The sequence below is a fragment of the Clinocottus analis genome, unplaced genomic scaffold, assembly GCF_023055335.1.
Source record: "Clinocottus analis isolate CAN_PGR_092001 unplaced genomic scaffold, fCliAna1.0.p SCAF_1, whole genome shotgun sequence".
Classification (NCBI taxonomy): Eukaryota; Metazoa; Chordata; class Actinopteri; order Perciformes; family Cottidae; genus Clinocottus; species Clinocottus analis.
This window is the reverse complement of record NW_027175820.1, coordinates 10320279-10339693: the sequence shown is the minus strand read 5'-3', so window position 1 is coordinate 10339693 and position 19415 is coordinate 10320279. Positions and strand designations below refer to the sequence as shown.

Genomic DNA, 19415 nt, shown 5'->3' with positions numbered 1-19415 from the left:
GCGTGTGTGTGTGTGTTCGGGAAAATAATTCATCGTTTGGCCAATGGGTGATACCAAACCATCAATCACCCGCCACCGTGACAAACTTCTCCAGCTCTGCATCATGACGGACACATCATTATCATTTTTCTTGTCAGCACCTTGTTAAAATACCCTCCGAGAGAGAGAGCGGGAGAGGACACATGCTGTTATTCACACAGTACGGCAGTTTTTCAGGCTTACATCATGATCAACGCCATTTTTTATTTTTCACATGGTCAAAATTAATGGCAGGTTTTAATTGAGTCTTTGCAAAGCCCAAACCCAACAGGGATCTTGCAATCATAGCTTTTCAACTGTAACTGGGCATGCTGCCCTTCAGGTAAAATTTTAATGATCAAGAAAGTACGCTACACAGCCAAACCATTAGATCATGTTATGTGAGACCAAAACAGTCTAATCCATAATTATTCTTCATGATTACCAAGCTTTACTCTGGAATACAAAAACAACGCTTATGTATTTGTTTAAGCCTGATATAATATAAATTGCCAAGTGCCAAGTTAAGACATCTAACATTTTAACAAATCAACTGAAAACATTAAAAAGTCCAATTTAAGACCATATTCAATTTCTGTAACTAACTCATATAGCTCAATTAAATAGCCGGCTACAAATCAATGCATTTACAGTAGTCATCCCATTATTTGTAAATAGCATTGTATTTCCTTTTTTAATGCATTTGGATATTCTTTTTCATATAGGCTCTGCTCTCCACGAGCTGTTGCTACTGAATTCATCCTATCACTTTTAGTTGATTATTTGATTTGGGCCCAGATGCCCCACATTGGCCTCTTTTACAACCGCACCTGTGATTCATACTATACAACCATAATCTGCTTCCCATTGTATTCAGCACCAAGCAGTTAAAGAGTAAAGGAGTAAAAACGATGAAGACCATTTCCCTACTGACCTAAATCCCAGTCTCCATGCACTAACCCCGCAGGCCGCTTGCCAGTTCTGGTACTGCCAGCCTACGAATGAGCTGCGTTGTCAAGTTAAGGCCTTCACGCCGCTATGGTGGCGGGAACGGCAGATGGGCAGACAGTCAGGATACCTTATCGGAGAAACAGCTGACATCTTCGCTTGTGATTTACAGGACATCCCTGGTGAGGGCCGCTGTGCTGGGCACAAGGCTGCTGGCATAGCTCTCTCCATAGCAGGTTCTCATTCAGGGTTTTCTCTCATTGTTTGGTGCACTGGAGGCTGATAAGAGATATGAAGCCTTGCATTTAGTGCCTTTGTCCCCACAGTTGCCAGAAGCCTGCAGCAGCAGGTTTTTCCTTTTCAGCATCATTTACCCATCACCAAGGCTCGTTTTTTAAGACATGCATGGCATCCTAAATGCTGCAGAAGGTCTAAAAGACGTCACAAAGCAACATGCAACTGCTTCTGGCCTCTCAGACGGAGATGTTTTCCAGCAAGAGCAGCCTGCTACACATATCTTGCTGTGTCATTGCTTCCAACAGCTTTTCTGACCCCTGAAAACTAAGAGTGGTTTTATGCTACAAGCCCCGTCACCAGAGTCCAATTGGCTACAGAAAATCTCCCTGTGGCAGCTGCAGAAGCGTAGAGGGTCAACAAAGGGGCACCCTTAAGCCGTTGCGCCTCAACCTTCTCCAACTTCAGGGCCCCCTCCTCCCAACTCAGGTGATCGTGGCCCAAAAAGCGAGAATCAATGGCTAGCTCCAACCTGGTCAGTTGCAGTAATGGGATGTAGGGAAAGCGTCTCTCATTCTAGCTCAGCAACAAACACAAAACGACCATGTCGGGCCAACTTATTTCCTCTAAAAAGCAGTTTCCGTGCTCCAAACCAACACAGACAAATGCTCCCCATCAGAGTAACAAATCCACTTTTAAAATGTGCATTACTGACCTTTAAATAACTATCTGGTGCTGAGGTGATAGCTCAGCGCGACTCGAGTCAAACTATTTGGCACCACAGCCAGCACTGGCCCTTTAGAGGCAGCCGACCTATGGGCTGTCGGAGAAGAAGAAAGAAAAAGGCTGCACCAAGTTGTACAGCACCTGTAAACACTGGGTTTGCCATAATCTGTAAGAAGAGGTCTCTGCCCAGTATTAATTTACCTGTGTGTGGGCATTACTCAGTTAGCTTTTGCACATAGCTGTCTTTAGCCAGGCTGGATGCACAAAATCCCTTCTTGTTGTCACAAATCAAACTCTACAGAGTGGCGACGGCACTGCCAGTGATTTGCCTGCTAGGTCTGGAGGCCATGTGGTTGTCCCCCTGGAACTGCTCCACATGAGGAAAATACAGAAGTGGTTCAGCCGCCTCTGCCTCAATCCAATTTGGCCCAAAAAGTAAATCCTGCCCATCCCTTCCACACTGGAGTCATACCTGGCATACTGGGAAATGTCCAGTCATAGGAAGTTCCCCTTGGGATGTCGTTTGACATGAACGACTTTCTCACTGGATGGGATGGAATGTGCCATTCCCAATTGATAGGACATAAATCTGAGAATTCCCCATCCCTCCACATAAATTGTCTAGAGCTGTCCACAGTACAGAAAGTGCTGAAATACTTTCCTCTTGACATGTCATGGTGAGAACAGACAACATGACATGAGACTTCTACTGTGCAAAATAGAATGTTTGTTACCTGTTGTATCTCTAAATTCTAATAGAATGTTTGTTACCTGTTGTATCTCTAAATTCTAATAGAATGTTTGTTACCTGTTGTATCTCTAAATTCTAATAGAATGTTTGGTTGAGATAAGCATAGAAGATGTATCTGCTATTTAAAATGTATTTTTCCTTAATCCAGCCTTTTATTGTATTCAATTTGCATTTTTTTGTATGCATACGACATGTCTGTGTATGCATTATTTCTGCTAATTATTAAGATATAGGCTTGTGTTGACCTCTGTTCAGTCCATTGACACCACAGTGTAAGCGATCCTCATTGATTTTATTTGCTCATTTCTTTTTAATTCCATGGATTGTATCCCAGTGTAACTGGACCTCCCCACAAGCTTCCAGTTCATTAAAATGCATTCAAATATTGTGTTTTGTCCTCCAAAAGGGACTTTCTGTGATGTCTGTGAGATTGTAAAGATGAACACCCTGCAATTGCTTTACTTCAAATGATGAAGATAGATTGCTTGGTAGAAACTAAGCTCCTGCACAATGTAGTCGTAAAACAAGTTGCAGGCCGTGAGTTATGTCACTGCGCCTGCTCAGCTGATTGTGGTGCTGATCGCGGCGCGGAGTTACGGTCAAATTATTTTTGCATCATGTTTGCGTGTTACTTTCTGTCGCCGGCAAGAGGCGTCATACTAAAAGACTTAAAGTCTAAAATCTCCACCACACTACACCACCACGAGCATGGAGGGGGGTGAGAGAGGAGAAGGGGGGGCGTGTATGTCTCACAAGCCTGGTGAGATGCACCGCCAGAGTCCACAGGGAATCGTCTCCAGCTACAATCTGTAGCTGTTAGCTCGCGAGCTAACGGCGAGCTATGCAGACCTGCTTTCCAGTTTCCATCGTGCATGAGATGCGCTTGCCAATAGGTCTTAAGTGTTACACAGAGTCCACAGGGAATAGTCTCCAGCTACAGATTCTTCTTCTCTCTAAATTAAAGTGTTCTTCTTCTAAAAGCTAAAGTAGCGCAACCAACTTGACTAGGTGCATACAGCGCCACCTGAAGTACCAGAGTGTGTGTGCACTGTGCAAGGTCTATAAGGAACCCACAGAGGCCAGGCCACAGGCCATCACTGTTTAACCGGCAGAGAGAAGAGATAAATAAGAGAGAGAGAGACATACAGAGAGACATAGGTGTGATAAAGAGCGTTAAAGCAGCGTTCAGGTCAGAGACAGCTCACAGCCAGCAGACAACAAGCCACGAGGAACACACAGGAGACAGGAGCTGCTCAATGAGAACATAAGCTAAAAGAAAAAAATAATTATAATACATGCAATGTATTTGTGACAAACAATTACATGATAAAATATATTTAACTTTTAATTATATATATTTTTTCTTTTTTAACCATATAATAGCTATAACTTTGTGATTCTGTTTAGGCCAGCAGAGAAGACCTAGCTGGCCCTGACGGCCCACCACTGCTTAAAACTGTCCTCAGTTTCTCACTGTAAAAGCTATACAGTGACGTCAACATGCTTTTACTGAAAACAAATTCAGTGGTCTTTAAGATTCCTCGAGTAAGACATCCTCCACCTTTGAGTGAAATTAGAGAAATGTACAGAGCACACACACCCACACACACACACACACACACACACACACACACACACACGTGCACACACACACACACACACACACACACACACACACACACACACACACACAAACTGGATGACTCACTTAGCTTCTTGATCTTCATATCATCAGCATAATCAAGAACCAGTATATTTTCTATATAATTGCTACTGGCTATGCAGAATCTGCAAGATATTACATGGATCAGGAACGCTTACAGAGCTATATTTTAAATACAAGCCACACATACTTTTCGTGATACTGTTTCGTAATACTACTACAGTTGATGGCCAGTTATGTTGTATTTAATAGTTGTATTGCTGCCCCAGCAGAAGTGCTAGTGTCTTGCTGTTGTATCAGTAAAGGAAAGTGTTGATGTAAAAAGACACAAGAGTTCATATGTAAGAAGTAACAGGTAAATAGCCAAAAGTAAAAAATACAGAAGAAAAAAAAGTCAAAAAAAATATTTGTTTGTGAGCTATAATCCATCTTAATCTAGAGATAATGCATGTCCAAAGACAGACAATTATGTTGGCAAGTTAATGAGGTTTTTGCAAATGATTCAGGTTTTGCAGCTGAAATATAAAAATGTGTAACAGGCAAGTCATATCAGACATGCTTTAGCAGGTTTTGGCAGTGTTTGTGCTCATAGGAGTAACCTAAAAGTAGTGTTACAGCAATAATTAGTAAACGTAATGGAACAAGGATTGAATCTAATTTGGAGTTTTCTCACTTTGTGTGACCTGATGAATTATTTGAAGATGTTAAAGCCATTGTGCCCTGTGGTACTAAAATAATGTGTTTTAATCTCTTAGTGCATGTTGCTTTTGCTTTCACTGAGCCCCTCAAAGAAGGGGCAGAGAGCTCAATGGACTGTTGGGACAAAAATTAATCCATGGCTTTACTAGCCCAGTAAGTAACTCTGTAGGGAAGTTTTAGGGCCCTGACTGCTACAAAATAATTGACAGGTCTTTCATTGATCGTTTAATAAATGTGATGCTTTACACATACTTGACTGGAAATGGTATACAATTTAGAATAGTTTATACCTTGTTGTTGTTTGCTTAAGCAGCAAGGTCCCAAACAATTTATGATTGGTTGCTATTTTCTCAATGTGCAAGGTGACAAGTATGATAATTCACAAAAGGTGTTTTTTGGTCCAAGGTAAATGGAAATATCTTCCTTCCTTCGTAGTGGTAGTTTCAAAACAAAGGCAAAGCACACCATAAAATTGCAGCCTGTATGTGTCTTGTTGAAGCAGCATAGCCTGTAAATGACACGAAGTCACATTAGATCAAAGTCAAAAGGAAACCAACATATGATGCAGCTCTATTATTCTATATATATATATATATATATATATATATATATATATATATATATATATATATATATATATATATATATATATATATACTTTGCTTACTCTGATTAAAACTTTAAAATAAGTACAATAAACTAATAACAGAATAGTAAAATGTTCTCTACATCTGTTGATGAGCTTGATGTAAAATTGAAATATTGTATTTTTTCTAATGGCTTTATGTTCATGGAGGAAAAGAGCCTTTTTAATTATGTATTAGAGAGAGATGGAGAGACTCCCGGATAAGCCACCAGGTCATTGAAAGGCAAAAACATATTAAGTCATATTCAACAGTCACAAATCAATATTTTGTCTCTGATCCATTAGTTAAAAACCCACATTCATCAGTTCAGGTCGGAAATCAAACTCAGGTCCAGTAATTTTGATTATGAAAAACAGATGGTAGCGCTAAAGTTACTTTCAATATTAAATTGATAGTTTTCATGTTATCTGTATTTCTTCCAGTTTAAATGTTCATAGTATACTTTGAACTGGCATTATCGAAAAAAAGGACTGCATGGATTTTTTGCAGGTGCTGAGTAGCAATAATTTGCTTTGACTTGAGGAGACAGCAGCAACAGGCCACACATCAAAGAGCCATAGTGTTGTACAATATTTAGGGGACAAGTTCCCCCACTAAACAGAAGTCTAGTTTTCTTCTTGTCAAACTAACAAAGCATGTAATTAAGGAACCATTTCCCTGAGCATGCTCAGCGATGCAGTGATGCCTCCCTGACATGGAGCTACTCTCTACATCAAAGATGCGCTTGCAGAGTTGTCTTTGTTATTTAAAATAAACTACTGTACCCTGGCCATGTTCATTTTGTCAACCAGAAAAAAATGAAATGAAAGAAAAACACTTGTAGGAAGAGAGGAAATGTTACTTGAAAGGACATTCGTTGACGTTTCAGAAGTGGTATCCTATTAACTGTCTCTGAGGACTCTTTTTGTGCCGTCATTATTACAAGAAAAACTAAGTAATGATAAATGTATCCTTTTGAATTTACTGTAATTATTTGTATCTTCAACAAGCAAACTCTTGGGTAGTCATGACATGTATGGAGAACCTTATCGTTATAAGACATTTTGTCATGGGTGCTATTTGTCATTGCGTGGAGAAACACCACCACTGGCAATGGAATAATCGTCTGTCTCCAGAAATTTATGCAGGATGTCATCAAGTTATATTGTTGGATGATTAGTGTTTGTATGCAGACATTTTCTACAGTTATCACTGGCAGATGGTAAAAGTTATACCCTCCATGTTCATTACTGCTGCCCAGAATCATTGGGCAAACTTATATTCGTGGGCACAGAGTGGTAATTCTCTTTACATTATGTTATCATTTACAATTCAAGAGTTATCCGAGAATGAATTCACATCAACAGCGGAAGGGAAATTGCCGCAATAAACAAACTGTTGCTGATGCTCACTGGAAAGACATATTTACTATTGATAAATATTACAAAAAGATAGTATTTTAGAACTTTTTTTGCAGTCTCATTGTCATTGAAGATAATGACAGACAGTGCATGACCCTGGAACTACCAGTTTACATCATTTGGATAGTGATATGCTATTAAACCCTGAGGACAAGGTCACGCGACATGGTTTTGAACACAGTCTAAACCTGGACCGTTTTCGTATTCTGGGTTTGACACTCTGGTCCTCCCATTGACTCCTGAGCAGTCATGCAGAGCCCAATAAGATTGTCTTTCTTCTCATGTGTCTTATTTCACCGGCGGTCTGGCATATGTGGTGTGAAATAATCCAAGATTTTCTCACCACAGAAATCTGAGTTTTCCTAGCGATGGCCAATGAACCAGAAGATAAAGCCTTACAGAATTGCACTGAAATGTATTCTCCTCCAATCTTCAGAAGCTTTAAATAAAAAAAAGTATCTCAGAAATGTGCCTGGATCAGTACATATTAGTAAACTTAATACATATATATATATATATATATATATATATATATATATATATATATATATATATATATATATATATATATATATATATATATATATATATTCTTCATATTAATATATATTAATAGGCAGCAATCCAGAGAGCACATATATTATAACAGATTGTTATAGGTACCTGCTCAGGATGGATCTAGTACTGTGTGACACCTAAATTATTTTGACTGAGCAGTGACCAAAAGTAAAAGAAGTCAATTTGATCTTTCGAATGGCAAAAATACCTGTGAAAGTAAAACAAAAAAAAAAAGATAAAAAATGTCATAAAATTAAAGAAATCACTGGGTTAAAAATACCCTTGACAATTCCGAAACATTGATTCCACATCTTCACATAAAAGTTGTTAATTTGTCATAGATTCACACATGAATGAATGATGTGGCCCCCAAGAGACTCTGCGGGTAGTTTGTTGGAGTCATTCCAAATCCCTCTGGGTGAGGGAAAGAAGGAGAATTTTTCATTCGAAAATAACCAAGTTTGCAGCCTCGAGCCAAAAAAACAGCATGCAGCCAGCAGTAAACAACCAAGCCAATACAACCTGCTGTGTCAGTCAATGGATAGATCGTGCTGCAAATCGATTGTGTATCTGTTAATATCAGAGGTGAAAGACATATTCAATCATTACATGAAACCTGTGCCATAAGATGTATATCAGTCATATTGTAGTCACTACTTCCTAAGCAGTGCACATCCAGACACACTTAACAGACATGACAGCAATTTTCTTCACCTACAACTAAGCCAGATAAAGGGGAAAAGAAAAAAGCATTGACCATTTATAAAGAAAACCGGTTTCAAAACAACAAGCATTACTTATATTTTATGCAAGCCTTTGGACTTAACCTTAGTCATTGAACCAAGAAGTACAAACATGATCATTTATCTTCTTGCCGATTTTTTATTTCAAAGCGGTATTAGTATTCTGTCTTTGATGCACTCATGTTATAAGCAACTGTTGTCACAAAGATTTGGAAATCTTAAACGGATTTCCACAAATGAAATCATGACGCTTTGTGCTTTTAAACAATGTTTAGTTTTTGATGATCGGCAAAGTCCAGCTTGCTGAAACGGACAAAAGGAAAAGTATAAAATATGAGGGAAATATAAGAAGCCATGAAAGGTGGTAGTATAGAGTAGAGGGTGAGAGTTACAAACTGAACTGAACAGCCTGTGCAAAAAGATAAGGGCCTGTCTTTGACTTCCTAATGATTTATTGTTGGAACAGATTATTCTTTAAGATACTGTTCATCATCTGCTCATCTTTGTTTTAAGTGTTCCTGTATGTGACATCATTTTAGGAGTTATCCAAGCATGCAGAAGTAACAATTTCTCCAGCAATTCATATGGCTGACTCATTCTCACAATCCATCAAAAATTCATTAGGCTTTATGAAAAATAGGTTGTCAGAACTCAGCTGAGGATATCATTTAGGTCTTTGAGGCTTTTATAGAATGAGTAACAGATTCGCTGCCAATGTCTCCTCTACTCTCATTGTATTCCACTGGGTCTTTATCTGTGGTAGCATTAGAGAAGTACTCTGCTAAACATAGGCAGCTGAAGACTTCACAGGACTCGGGTTGGCCCCACGCAGTGACCTCCAGCCAGCTCCTGATGGAAATCTAACCAAGCATCACACCCAATTTGAGGGTCCAGAGTAAACAAACAAGAGTGTTCTTCAAAGGTACAGCTCCTAACAGACAGAAGAGTGGGGTCCAGCTTCAGTTCTGTGTCCTAAGTATGCAGTAAAAGGCTGCACAAGCCTGGATCACAACATACACGACCCCAAAAAGGTTATAAAAAATGATGAAGTAGAATACAATATTTTTGTTCAAGAATTTGGACTATTGGGAGGACATGAGGTTTAGGAATGCATGATTTGTGAGTTGACATTCTGAAACAGTCATTTATTGTTTAACATGTCATATCATAACCCGCTTGTCTCACTGATATAAAATTATGGACCTGTCCTCTGCCACCACCGAAATTCTCATCCACGCCCTCATAACCTCCAGACTCGACTACTGCAACAGCATCCTCTACAGCTCACCCACCAAAATCCACAAGGAACTTCAATATGTCCAAAACTCTGCCGCCCGACTGCTCACCTCCACCCGACGCTACGAACATATCATCCCTCCACGCCCCAACTCGTTGCCTCAGGTCCGCCGGCACAAACACTCTGAAGACCATCAGGACCAAGCGCCGGACCTGGGGCGACAGGGCCTTCTCAGCTGCTGCACCGCCCCTCTGGAACGCCCTCCACATCCACATCCGTCAGGCTCCCACCCTACCATCATTCGAGCAAGCCCTCAAAACACATCTCTTCCAACTCGCTTTCATCTGTTTAACCCCTGCTCCTATCCTCTGCTATGCCCCACACAGCCTCTTCAGTTTGCTTTCCTTTTTTTATTTGCTAGCCAAAATGTTCTGTTTGTTTGTTTTGTTTGCTTTGTTTTCCCATTTTTGTTCTGTTCCGTTTGTCCCTGTCTCTTGTCCACATTGTAAAGCACCTTTGTGTGTCTTGAAAAGCGCTATTTAAAATTGAAATTATTATTATTATTATTATTGTTATTATTATAATAACTTGTAGGATATATTAAAGAAGAACCTGTTTTTACATCATACACGCCTGTCTTTGTCGGATACATGATATTTTCTATCAAAATGAGATTGATGTTGCAGTTAAAGCCATAAAGAATGACATTTGATCGCTTTTTTTTAAGCAGCATATATGGCTAATAACTGCAATTTTTAATCCTAATGTTTAGATCCTTCAATCCTCCAGTTTTGGACATGAATTGAACCTTCTTGTCTTAAATTCTCCTTATAGCTCTGTTAACCTGATTTCTCCTATTAATTGTAATGTGCAGATGGAAAGGTGTGGGCAAAACAAATCATATGCAACATTAGATCAGAAAGAGACTGTAAGGTGTATTCAGGGCAGGGGTCTGTCCACCAGATCCAATTCTGTTGTCAACGCTCAACTAATTTTCTGTCAACAAACAAAATAAATCAAAAGCAGTTTGTCCAATTATGTTGGCACGGGTATGTGTGTTTGCTTCATTTACATGTGTTTATAAATATGTGCATACCTCTTTTTTGATGAGGTTGGGTTGCAGTGAATTATTGCACAATTCTGCTCGGGTGAAACTGGGCCCCTGGATATTATTGCAACTTAATTCAAAGTTAATTGGCAATACCAGGTTAAGTATTAATCTTTATGCTTTTAATTCACCTCCTCTTAAACGGGCTGGTGCTCTCTCCTCTGTACTCAACCTGTCCTCTAAATCACTCCGCTCAGTCAAGCGGGTGAGCTTAATATCCTGCCCTGTCAATAGCCACTGAGAGGAGGCAGACTTTATGTTCCTTAGGTCTTATGATGGGCACTCTGAAATGCTGGCCTGAGGGCAGGAGTTCAAGATCATTATGCGAAGGCTGGTCAGGCCAGTGTTGAAAGGTTTTGGCTTTCTTCAGTGCTGGCCTGTTACTCTGTAATTGTAAGAGCAACACCTGCCTTCCTCCAATTATCTTCTTTATCCATTTTAAAAGGTTCCTACGCTTTTCTTCCTGAACAAATCAAAGTTTAAGTAAATAAAACAGTCACAGAAGGACAAATTATGCAGCTTCATGGTTTGTATCCTACCAAAAGTCACTCAGCAGTAGTTTAGCAGTGTCACAACAGCATTTCTTTCCAGTCATTTCAGTTACCTGAACATAATCATAACTGAATCACAGGGTGGCAAACCCCTCCTGAGAGTTGCAGTTATGGAAGGCACTGACAAATGACCTGGTTTTTTTATTTATGTTGTGGAATACTTGCCCTGATTGTGCTCTGGAGTGCTCCTGAAGTCTCACAGCTCACTGGTGATGTTATGAAACAGAATGTAGAACTGTACTGAAACAATGAGACATCAACAGTGACAAGACAGCAACAGATAACTTAGCTGGTGACATTTTACTATATTGTCTTACTGTCAACAATTTCATATAGCAATGATGAATTGAGCCGATTAAGTGTTGGACGGAAAAATCTAAACATATGACTTCTGTGCTTTAGACTTCCACTGTTGGCTGATATTTATGGCACTCGTGTGGTTTCACCCTACCGTGCACAGCGGGGTTCATTTATTGAGGGTTTTTTTCAAAATGGTAATATTTAGTGTATTTGCGATTAAAAGATTTGGATTTTCAGCTCAAGGATGAGTGCCAAAAACAGAGCTTTAAGAGATAGGCTAACTCTTGGTTTTGGTCTTTTCGTGAAATTTGTTCACAAAAATAAAGACTTAGATTATAGCCGCAGACTGACCTTGTGACAATAGTGTAATTCAGTTTTGTATCCAAAAATGAATATCTTACATTCAGAATGGATCAATTACGACGAAAAGATCACGGTTACAGACCATAAAGCAAGTTTGAACAAATAATACATTAATTTAGGCAAAACAAATGGGATGATGATATTAGGTTGGCATTTAAAATAACGGTTTTCACTCTGCATTAGTACTTAGTCTGATGATGTATTACATTAAATCCATAATGTGTCAACTCTCAACAGACGCAGTTCAGGTTTTTGGGTAGTTTATGTGACCTGCAGCCACTTTGTCAATGTGTTGAGCCGTCTCAGGAGCGATCAGGGACGAGGAAAGTTGGCACACTGAGAAGTCATCAGGCTTTGCCCACTAAGAGCACAGATTGATGCAATGATCACTTTGCATCAACGTTCTTGTGATTACTTTTGACTTCATGATCTCACTACTGCTAAAGACTCCATGGATGAGCTATTTCTTCTGCCCTTTTGCACAGAACAGCTCCTGTAGATGTAAATAGGCTTTTCCTGATTGGTCTGCATCACTTCAAATGTCAGTGCACAGAGGTGGAAGCCCAACTGATAGCACTGTTCTCTGCCTTTACCACGAAACCGGTGCTAACCTCTCAAGAAATGGTGGACTTTGACTTACTTTTTTGACAGACAAGATAGAGTAATGAAAATGTCAGACACATTATTTCAACTGCTGACCATTCCCAATATGAGATGATCGATAGAACCATTCTTCCCTATGAAACTATGAATATTACATTGCTTTGAACTTAAAAGGGGCAGGTCGGTGGTTTATCTGTTTTAGGTGTTGATTCAGGCCAAGGATCACCCACAGCAATAAGGTCATGATCCCTTTGTGTGTGTGTTCCTTTGTTAGTTTTTTATTGTTGCTACCTAATTGTTAAGATCATAGAATATTTTGTTAAATACATGATCAGATGTGACATGCATTTTATTTCATCACTTGCCATCAGATGTGTTGCATGCTTACGGTACCTCATGGAATTCATGTTTGACAGAAATAACTGAGTGTCTGAGATGTGATTAAAAAGTAATGGTTTATACATGTATTAATATACTTTCACAATTTAGAAATCCTGGTACTAAATGATGAATACATCAGAGCTGCAGAGGGATAAGCATGATGCAATGTGTAAGCTACTTGTAAGCTTATCACATTGAAATGTATTTCTACTTGAAGTTGTGCATCCTCTAACAAACAGCAGAGTGTCTCCCAAGATCTGTTTGCCACTCACTATGTGTCTCTGTGTTCAGATGAAGGTGCTGGCAGGTTAATTTAGCATTTATGTTGATTGGCAGTCGACCCATTTGGAGAATAGACCATTCTTTGTTCTCTTACTTGGAGCCATGTCAGAGACACATGCTGGAGCAAAGCACCCTGGGGGGTTTGCATTGAGTACTGGCAATGCTCAGAGATGATGTGAACATATTGACGCATGTAAACAGTTGTAAAAATAGTATTATATCTGTGTGTGAGTGTTTAATATCTCTGAGCTGACGTGTGTCCTCTGTGTTATGACAGATGCCATGTTACTGGTGGCAGACAGACTGGAGGGACCCTTCAACATTGAAGCTGTTGTAGAGCCAGTTGACATCAAGATCTCTGAGGCCATCATGACCATGCAGGACAACAGCATGCAAGTGTCAGCCAAGGTGCTGTCTTCTGAATTATTCTATATACAAAGTATATATATATATATATATATATATATATATATATATATATATATATATATATATATATATATATATATATATATATATATATATGTATATATATATATATATATATATGTATATATATATATATATATATATATATATATATATATATATATATGTATATATATATATATATATATATATATATATATATATATATACATATATATATATATATATATATATACACACACACACACAAACAGGTAATGCAACACAGTAAATCAAGAGCATAGTAAGAGGGTTATTTGAGTCTTCCTCAACTTAATTATTTATAATTATTGTTGGGTTATTTACTCATCTGAAATATCATTATGTTGATACAAAATATTGTCATACTGTATGTTGATATGTAAACACATCATGGTTGGAAGCTCTGGTTAGCCCTACAATTCATATTTATAGCCGACTAATTTGCAAAAGTAAAGCTTCTGAGACATACCACACATCACAATAAGCTTTTTAACAACATATTGAGGACTATATATATATATATATATATATATATATATATATATATATATATATATATATATATATATATATATATATATTATGTCTTATTGTTTCTCTAAAATATTCACTTCTGGCAACGTTGTGTCAAAGCCTGAGATGATGAGTTTGCTGTTTGTGTGTGTGGGGTCTAAACCTATCCACACCTGGGATTCAGGACTTTAGTAGTCTTTTAAGTTGATATTAGTAAACAGTTTCAAATGCAAGAAAAGCAACTCATTTTCCCTGGAGACTTGACACTGATTATCAGTTTTGAATTCCAGGCAGCACGCTCAGGACGTTATCACACACAGAATAGTCTGTCATTGTCTTTCTTGTCAAAAGGCTGGTTTTTCAGTTCGACAATTCATTCAGACCCTTTGGTGTTTTCTGGACTATCTTCATGCCAGACTTACATAGGTCAGTGTGAATTAGATGTCACTTTCTTTTCCATATGAAGAGTGCTGCAATTTAGAGGGCTACAACTTTGACCCATTGTCTATTTACTTGACCCTCCAACCCTGCAGGGTTGTGATGGGCGAGCAGATTGCATCGAGAGATCCCAACCTATTCCCCACAGTCACATTTTAACCGTGTGTGCCTGCATTCCTGCTGCTCGGACCAGTTGAAAATCGGTTCGCTTGTTTGATGTACTGTACAGGAAAGCAGAATTGTAATTGCGGTGAAGAATTGATAAATATTATAGAAAAGACAGCCTCTTGTCATGACAGCATGCAGCACATTAGAGTGCTCCATCACACACTGAGCCAGGAGCCGGCCGACCGGCCAGAGAGGAATGCTAATGAGCTGTGCGGTTTGGTGGTCTGTTGTTGGGGCCCGAAGAGCCTGTAGAGACCAAGCTGTCTGCAAACAATCTATTCTCACAATGAACCACGATGAACAACACATTGATTATTGTAAGGTTCAGCTAATAATAGATTGGCATTTCTATTTTTGTCTCACTATTAACAACACAACTCTGTTTTGAGTTTGCAGAGTCGACTAACTTTCTCTTTATGGAATTTAGTGTTTGTTAAAGAGTGTTTTCGTACTATTATTTGATGTAGTATCATTTTTTTTTTTAAATTTCACTCAGCAATCTAACATCAAATATTTCATGAAATACAGAAATTCCATATTTTCCAAAGCCAAAATGGTTATACCTGCAAATTAAAATTGTATGGGTATATTGTTCATTAAAAGATGTTAGTGGCCACATTAAAAGCAAATACTAACTTATTGTGTTTATTACACTCAACATCAGTCGTTCTCATTTATTTTTGGAGTTGTATGCTAACATGTTGCTGTCTGGGCCAAAAAGATCCAAGGACCTAGAAATCCAGGTCAAATGTTGTTTTTTTGAAGCCACAATGTTGTACTGTCACAAAGGCTTTCCATTGGATTCACTACCAGTATATCAAGGGTTAATCCCCTCTAGTTTGGGGGTCCAGGTGCTGCCCTAATAGACCCCATTAGTTCCAGACTGGTTCTAAAAGGTTTTCTATCTGAAATCACAGACAAGAAATTGTGCTGTGAGCAAATTGACAGAAGCTTTTGGAAGAAAACATGTCAGTGTTGTAAGCAAACTACAACTTCGGTGGGATCAAAATGGATGTGTATTCTACCAAAATATGGACTGAGCCCTGGCTCAGTGTAGAGTCTGTGCAACACTGAACTGCTGCTAACCTTGTTTCTTATTATTCAGCAGCACGGCATTTAGAAACTCACATTTCACAATTATGAAGAAATAGTGTGTTAATGTTGCACAGCCAGACGATTTCCTCAAGATAAAGAGCAAAACACCATGTATCCTCTTTCACTTTCCCCTTTGTGCTTGCCCCTCTCTGTGGTAATTGTATCTCCCTCTGTTCATTCTAGGTATTTCAAGGATGTGGCCAGCCGAAGCCATTAGGAATAGGCCGGTCTGCGCGCGGTATCTCAGATGTGTTCAGCGCTCGCTTCAGACCGTACACGCCTGAAGAGAGGCCGACCACAGCAGCTGGAACTAGCCTCGATAGACTGGTACGTACAGACGAGATAGCCAGAACTGGACTCTGCAATATGAAAGTGGATAAAGAAATTCAAAAATACTTTGATTGAATTATAAAAAATAGGATATTTTAATATTTTAAAGTCCATTTTGGTTTGCATTTATATATTTTTAAATGTTATATATATATATATATATATATATATATATATAGAGAGAGAGAGAGAGAGAGAGAGAGAGAGAGAGAGAGAGAGAGAGAGAGAGAGAGAGAGATATAAAGAACAGACAGTGAGAGATCACTGTTAAGAAGAAAATGGTCAAAGGTCAAATCATTTATATGAGAAAACAAATACACTCCTGAAATAAATCTTGAATTTCACTTTGAAGATGAATGAAGTCTGAAGCAGCCGGTTAATGCTGTTTTTATTGTAGAAGCCAGACGATGATGCTGAACACTCTTTCTTTCTTACTCTGAAACTTACATTTGGCAGCTCAAATGATTTTCAGAAGTGTGTTGAGAATTAGAGCATGTTTTAAGTATACTTGGTGAAGGCAGACGAAGGTTAAGGCTAATTTACCAGGGCTCAAGTCTGAAAGCCAGGGCAAAGCTAAAGGTCCTCAAAGATTCTAAGAAAAATCCATGTGTATCTGTGTAGATCTGTCTGTGTGTTTTTCCCCATGCCGTGCTAACTCAGAGTAAAAAATATATATATATATATATTTTTTTTCTACACTCTCAGTGCCGGAGGTTGCAGATGCAGAGAGCATGTGCTTTGCACGAACCTTCCTGGACAAATTGTTTCGAAAATATTCCTCAGAGTGTGTATTGCTGCAGGAGAAGAACCATTAGAACAAATAAGGAAATGTACCTGTGTACTCACACAAAACTGAAATACTAGAGTTTGTACTGCTCTTAGAATTAGTCTCGAGAAAGCTAAAATTTGACATCCAGCAACCAAACGTCAGGATGACAAATCTATTTCACCACTGAAACACAATAAGAGGAGGCTGTCTGTGGCAAGCTTCAGTATACAGCAACACTAAGACCCTCAAGTTGACAAGGTATTTAATCAGGCCTCACCAACCAAAACTCTGACATCTTCAGCTTACACGTCGACAACAACAATGTGTACATGTGTTCAATCTCATCCTAATTAAATTGTAAGAGGAGTTAACTATGCCATGAACATGTTATTTTTTTATGTCCATCTGTATGATCAATTATTATTATTGCCATACATGTAAGTGTGGACTGATAATTAAATTAATAATTGACTTTGGTTATCACCTTTCCTGCATAAAATGTGGCACAAAGGGCTTACAAGTCAGCAATAAAACCATCAAAAACAAACACGGTTAAATAGACAAGCAGGAGGGGAGAAAACGTCTGTTTCTATCATCTAAAAATAAAATTAAAAAAACTTAATCTTCAACAATTAAAAACAGACAGATGCTATTGGTCATATTAGATAAGATGTGTTTGGAGTTGTTGTTAAAAACTCCCCTCTGAGTTAGCAAGTATCTTATTAAATATTATCTAGGGGGATGCGCTAAACGTAGCATCTGTAAAGGTTTTTGTGATGACCTTGGGAACAACTAAAAGAGCAGCTGATGACGATGGCCGGAATACAAAGCTTTAATGTAGTCAAGATTACTAAAAACAAAAGCATGAACAAGCTTTTCTGCATCTTGCTGACCCATTTATAAATGATATAAGTTAGTTTGGTCAATTAATTTACACAAAACAAAATTGTGGTTGTGTCTGCAAACGTTTGTGGTATAAACACAGAGTCACGCATTCTGACATTTCAATTGTATGATACATTTTTCCTTCTAACAATAACACGATTACAACAGAACAATTGGATCAAGGTTTTTCAAGATATCGTATATTGAAAAAACCTTGATCCAATTGTCAAGTTGCACAACATAAAACATTTGGCTTAATGGATCCATTACAGTGGAAATCATTTTAGTGGAATAGCAACATGTGAGGCCATGGATTGAATATTATTAAACCATATTGATTATGTCCTTTGACAAAATCCATGTATGTAACAAATGCGTCTTTATGTAATCATCTTTCCAATTGTCAAATCCATGTATTAAAAACATGTAAACATTTTAACTAAAATGCACAGTTGATAATCTTCTGCTGTACAAGTGGCTCGGCAGGATTACAATGTGCAGAAGAAGAGAGGCAGATTAAAAGATGCATAATGTACTTTACCAGTATTTGTAAGTAGTCTATACTCTTCAAATTCCAGCTGTAATCATAAGATATAAACACATGAAGAGTGTTCCAATAGTTGTGTGAAACACGGCCAGATCCTTTAAAATGTATTCATAGCTTTACATACAGGCCTTGTTTGGAGGAAAAAGGAGAACTAACCAAACCCTCATTTACAAAAGTGTGAAAGGAAAAAATGACTAAAAGGCAAAAGCACATTTAGCGAAAACCCAGTTACGTTATCTTTAATAATTCATCTTTACATGCTCTCAGGCCATCTTTCGTGTAAAAGATGAGAAAAAAAGTCTTCTAAGAAAAGTGAGTCGGGTCACAAAAGACTTTTCACTCTCCTAATCATGTCTCACAAATCTTCCTCAGTATCTGCATTTCTTCTTGTAAATAGTCAGTACAATTCTGAAATATATGTGTCACCATCAAATGGTAATATATATATATATATATATATATATATATATATATATATATATATATATATATATATATATATATATATATAGTTTTTATATTTAAATTAATTGAATGCTGTTATTATTAGACTAATTCATCATGTAACGCTGCTGTTTGCATGCTGGTGCCGATTCTTGCATATTTGCAGGATTGATAGCTGCATATTTTGAAACTGATTTCACAGTAGTAGATTCGTTGTGTGTTAAAAGATTTGAGGTGCTAAATCTCATCGTGAGATGAGGCCGGTGGATGGAATATTTCAGCAGCACCATTTGTCATTTAACTTTTTGTTTCACCAATAGACATTCTTTTGCTCCTACTCTCTCTCTCTCTCTGTCTCCCAATTTCTCCGATGTCCAATTAAATCTCTTTCTTCTTCATTTCTCTGCTGCTCCCAGAGGCTTGTGTGGAGGACAATGCAACACAGTGTAAGCCCTCCATTCCTCCTCTTACTTTCACCAAATCAATTGTCTTGTGGTGTTCTCATCAACCTGCCCTGCTTCTTTAACCCTTTACAGTATTCAAATGTTGTATTGATTGCTTGTT

At 38.1% G+C, this 19415-nt stretch overlaps 1 protein-coding gene across 2 annotated transcripts in view; it reads left to right on the top strand.

Annotated features, from left to right (window-relative positions):
- The window catches only part of gpc6a (glypican 6a), a 122830-nt gene that overhangs the window by 78424 nt on the left and 24991 nt on the right, over positions 1–19415 (top strand). The window contains exons 5-7 of one of the 2 annotated variants that reach the window (XM_068579978.1): positions 13490–13620; positions 16060–16203; positions 19268–19297. In XM_068579978.1, coding sequence (XP_068436079.1) covers positions 13490–13620; positions 16060–16203; positions 19268–19297 — 305 coding nt within the window. The remainder of the gene's footprint in view (positions 1–13489; positions 13621–16059; positions 16204–19267; positions 19298–19415) is intronic. The other variant, XM_068579986.1, reaches the window with a different exon arrangement.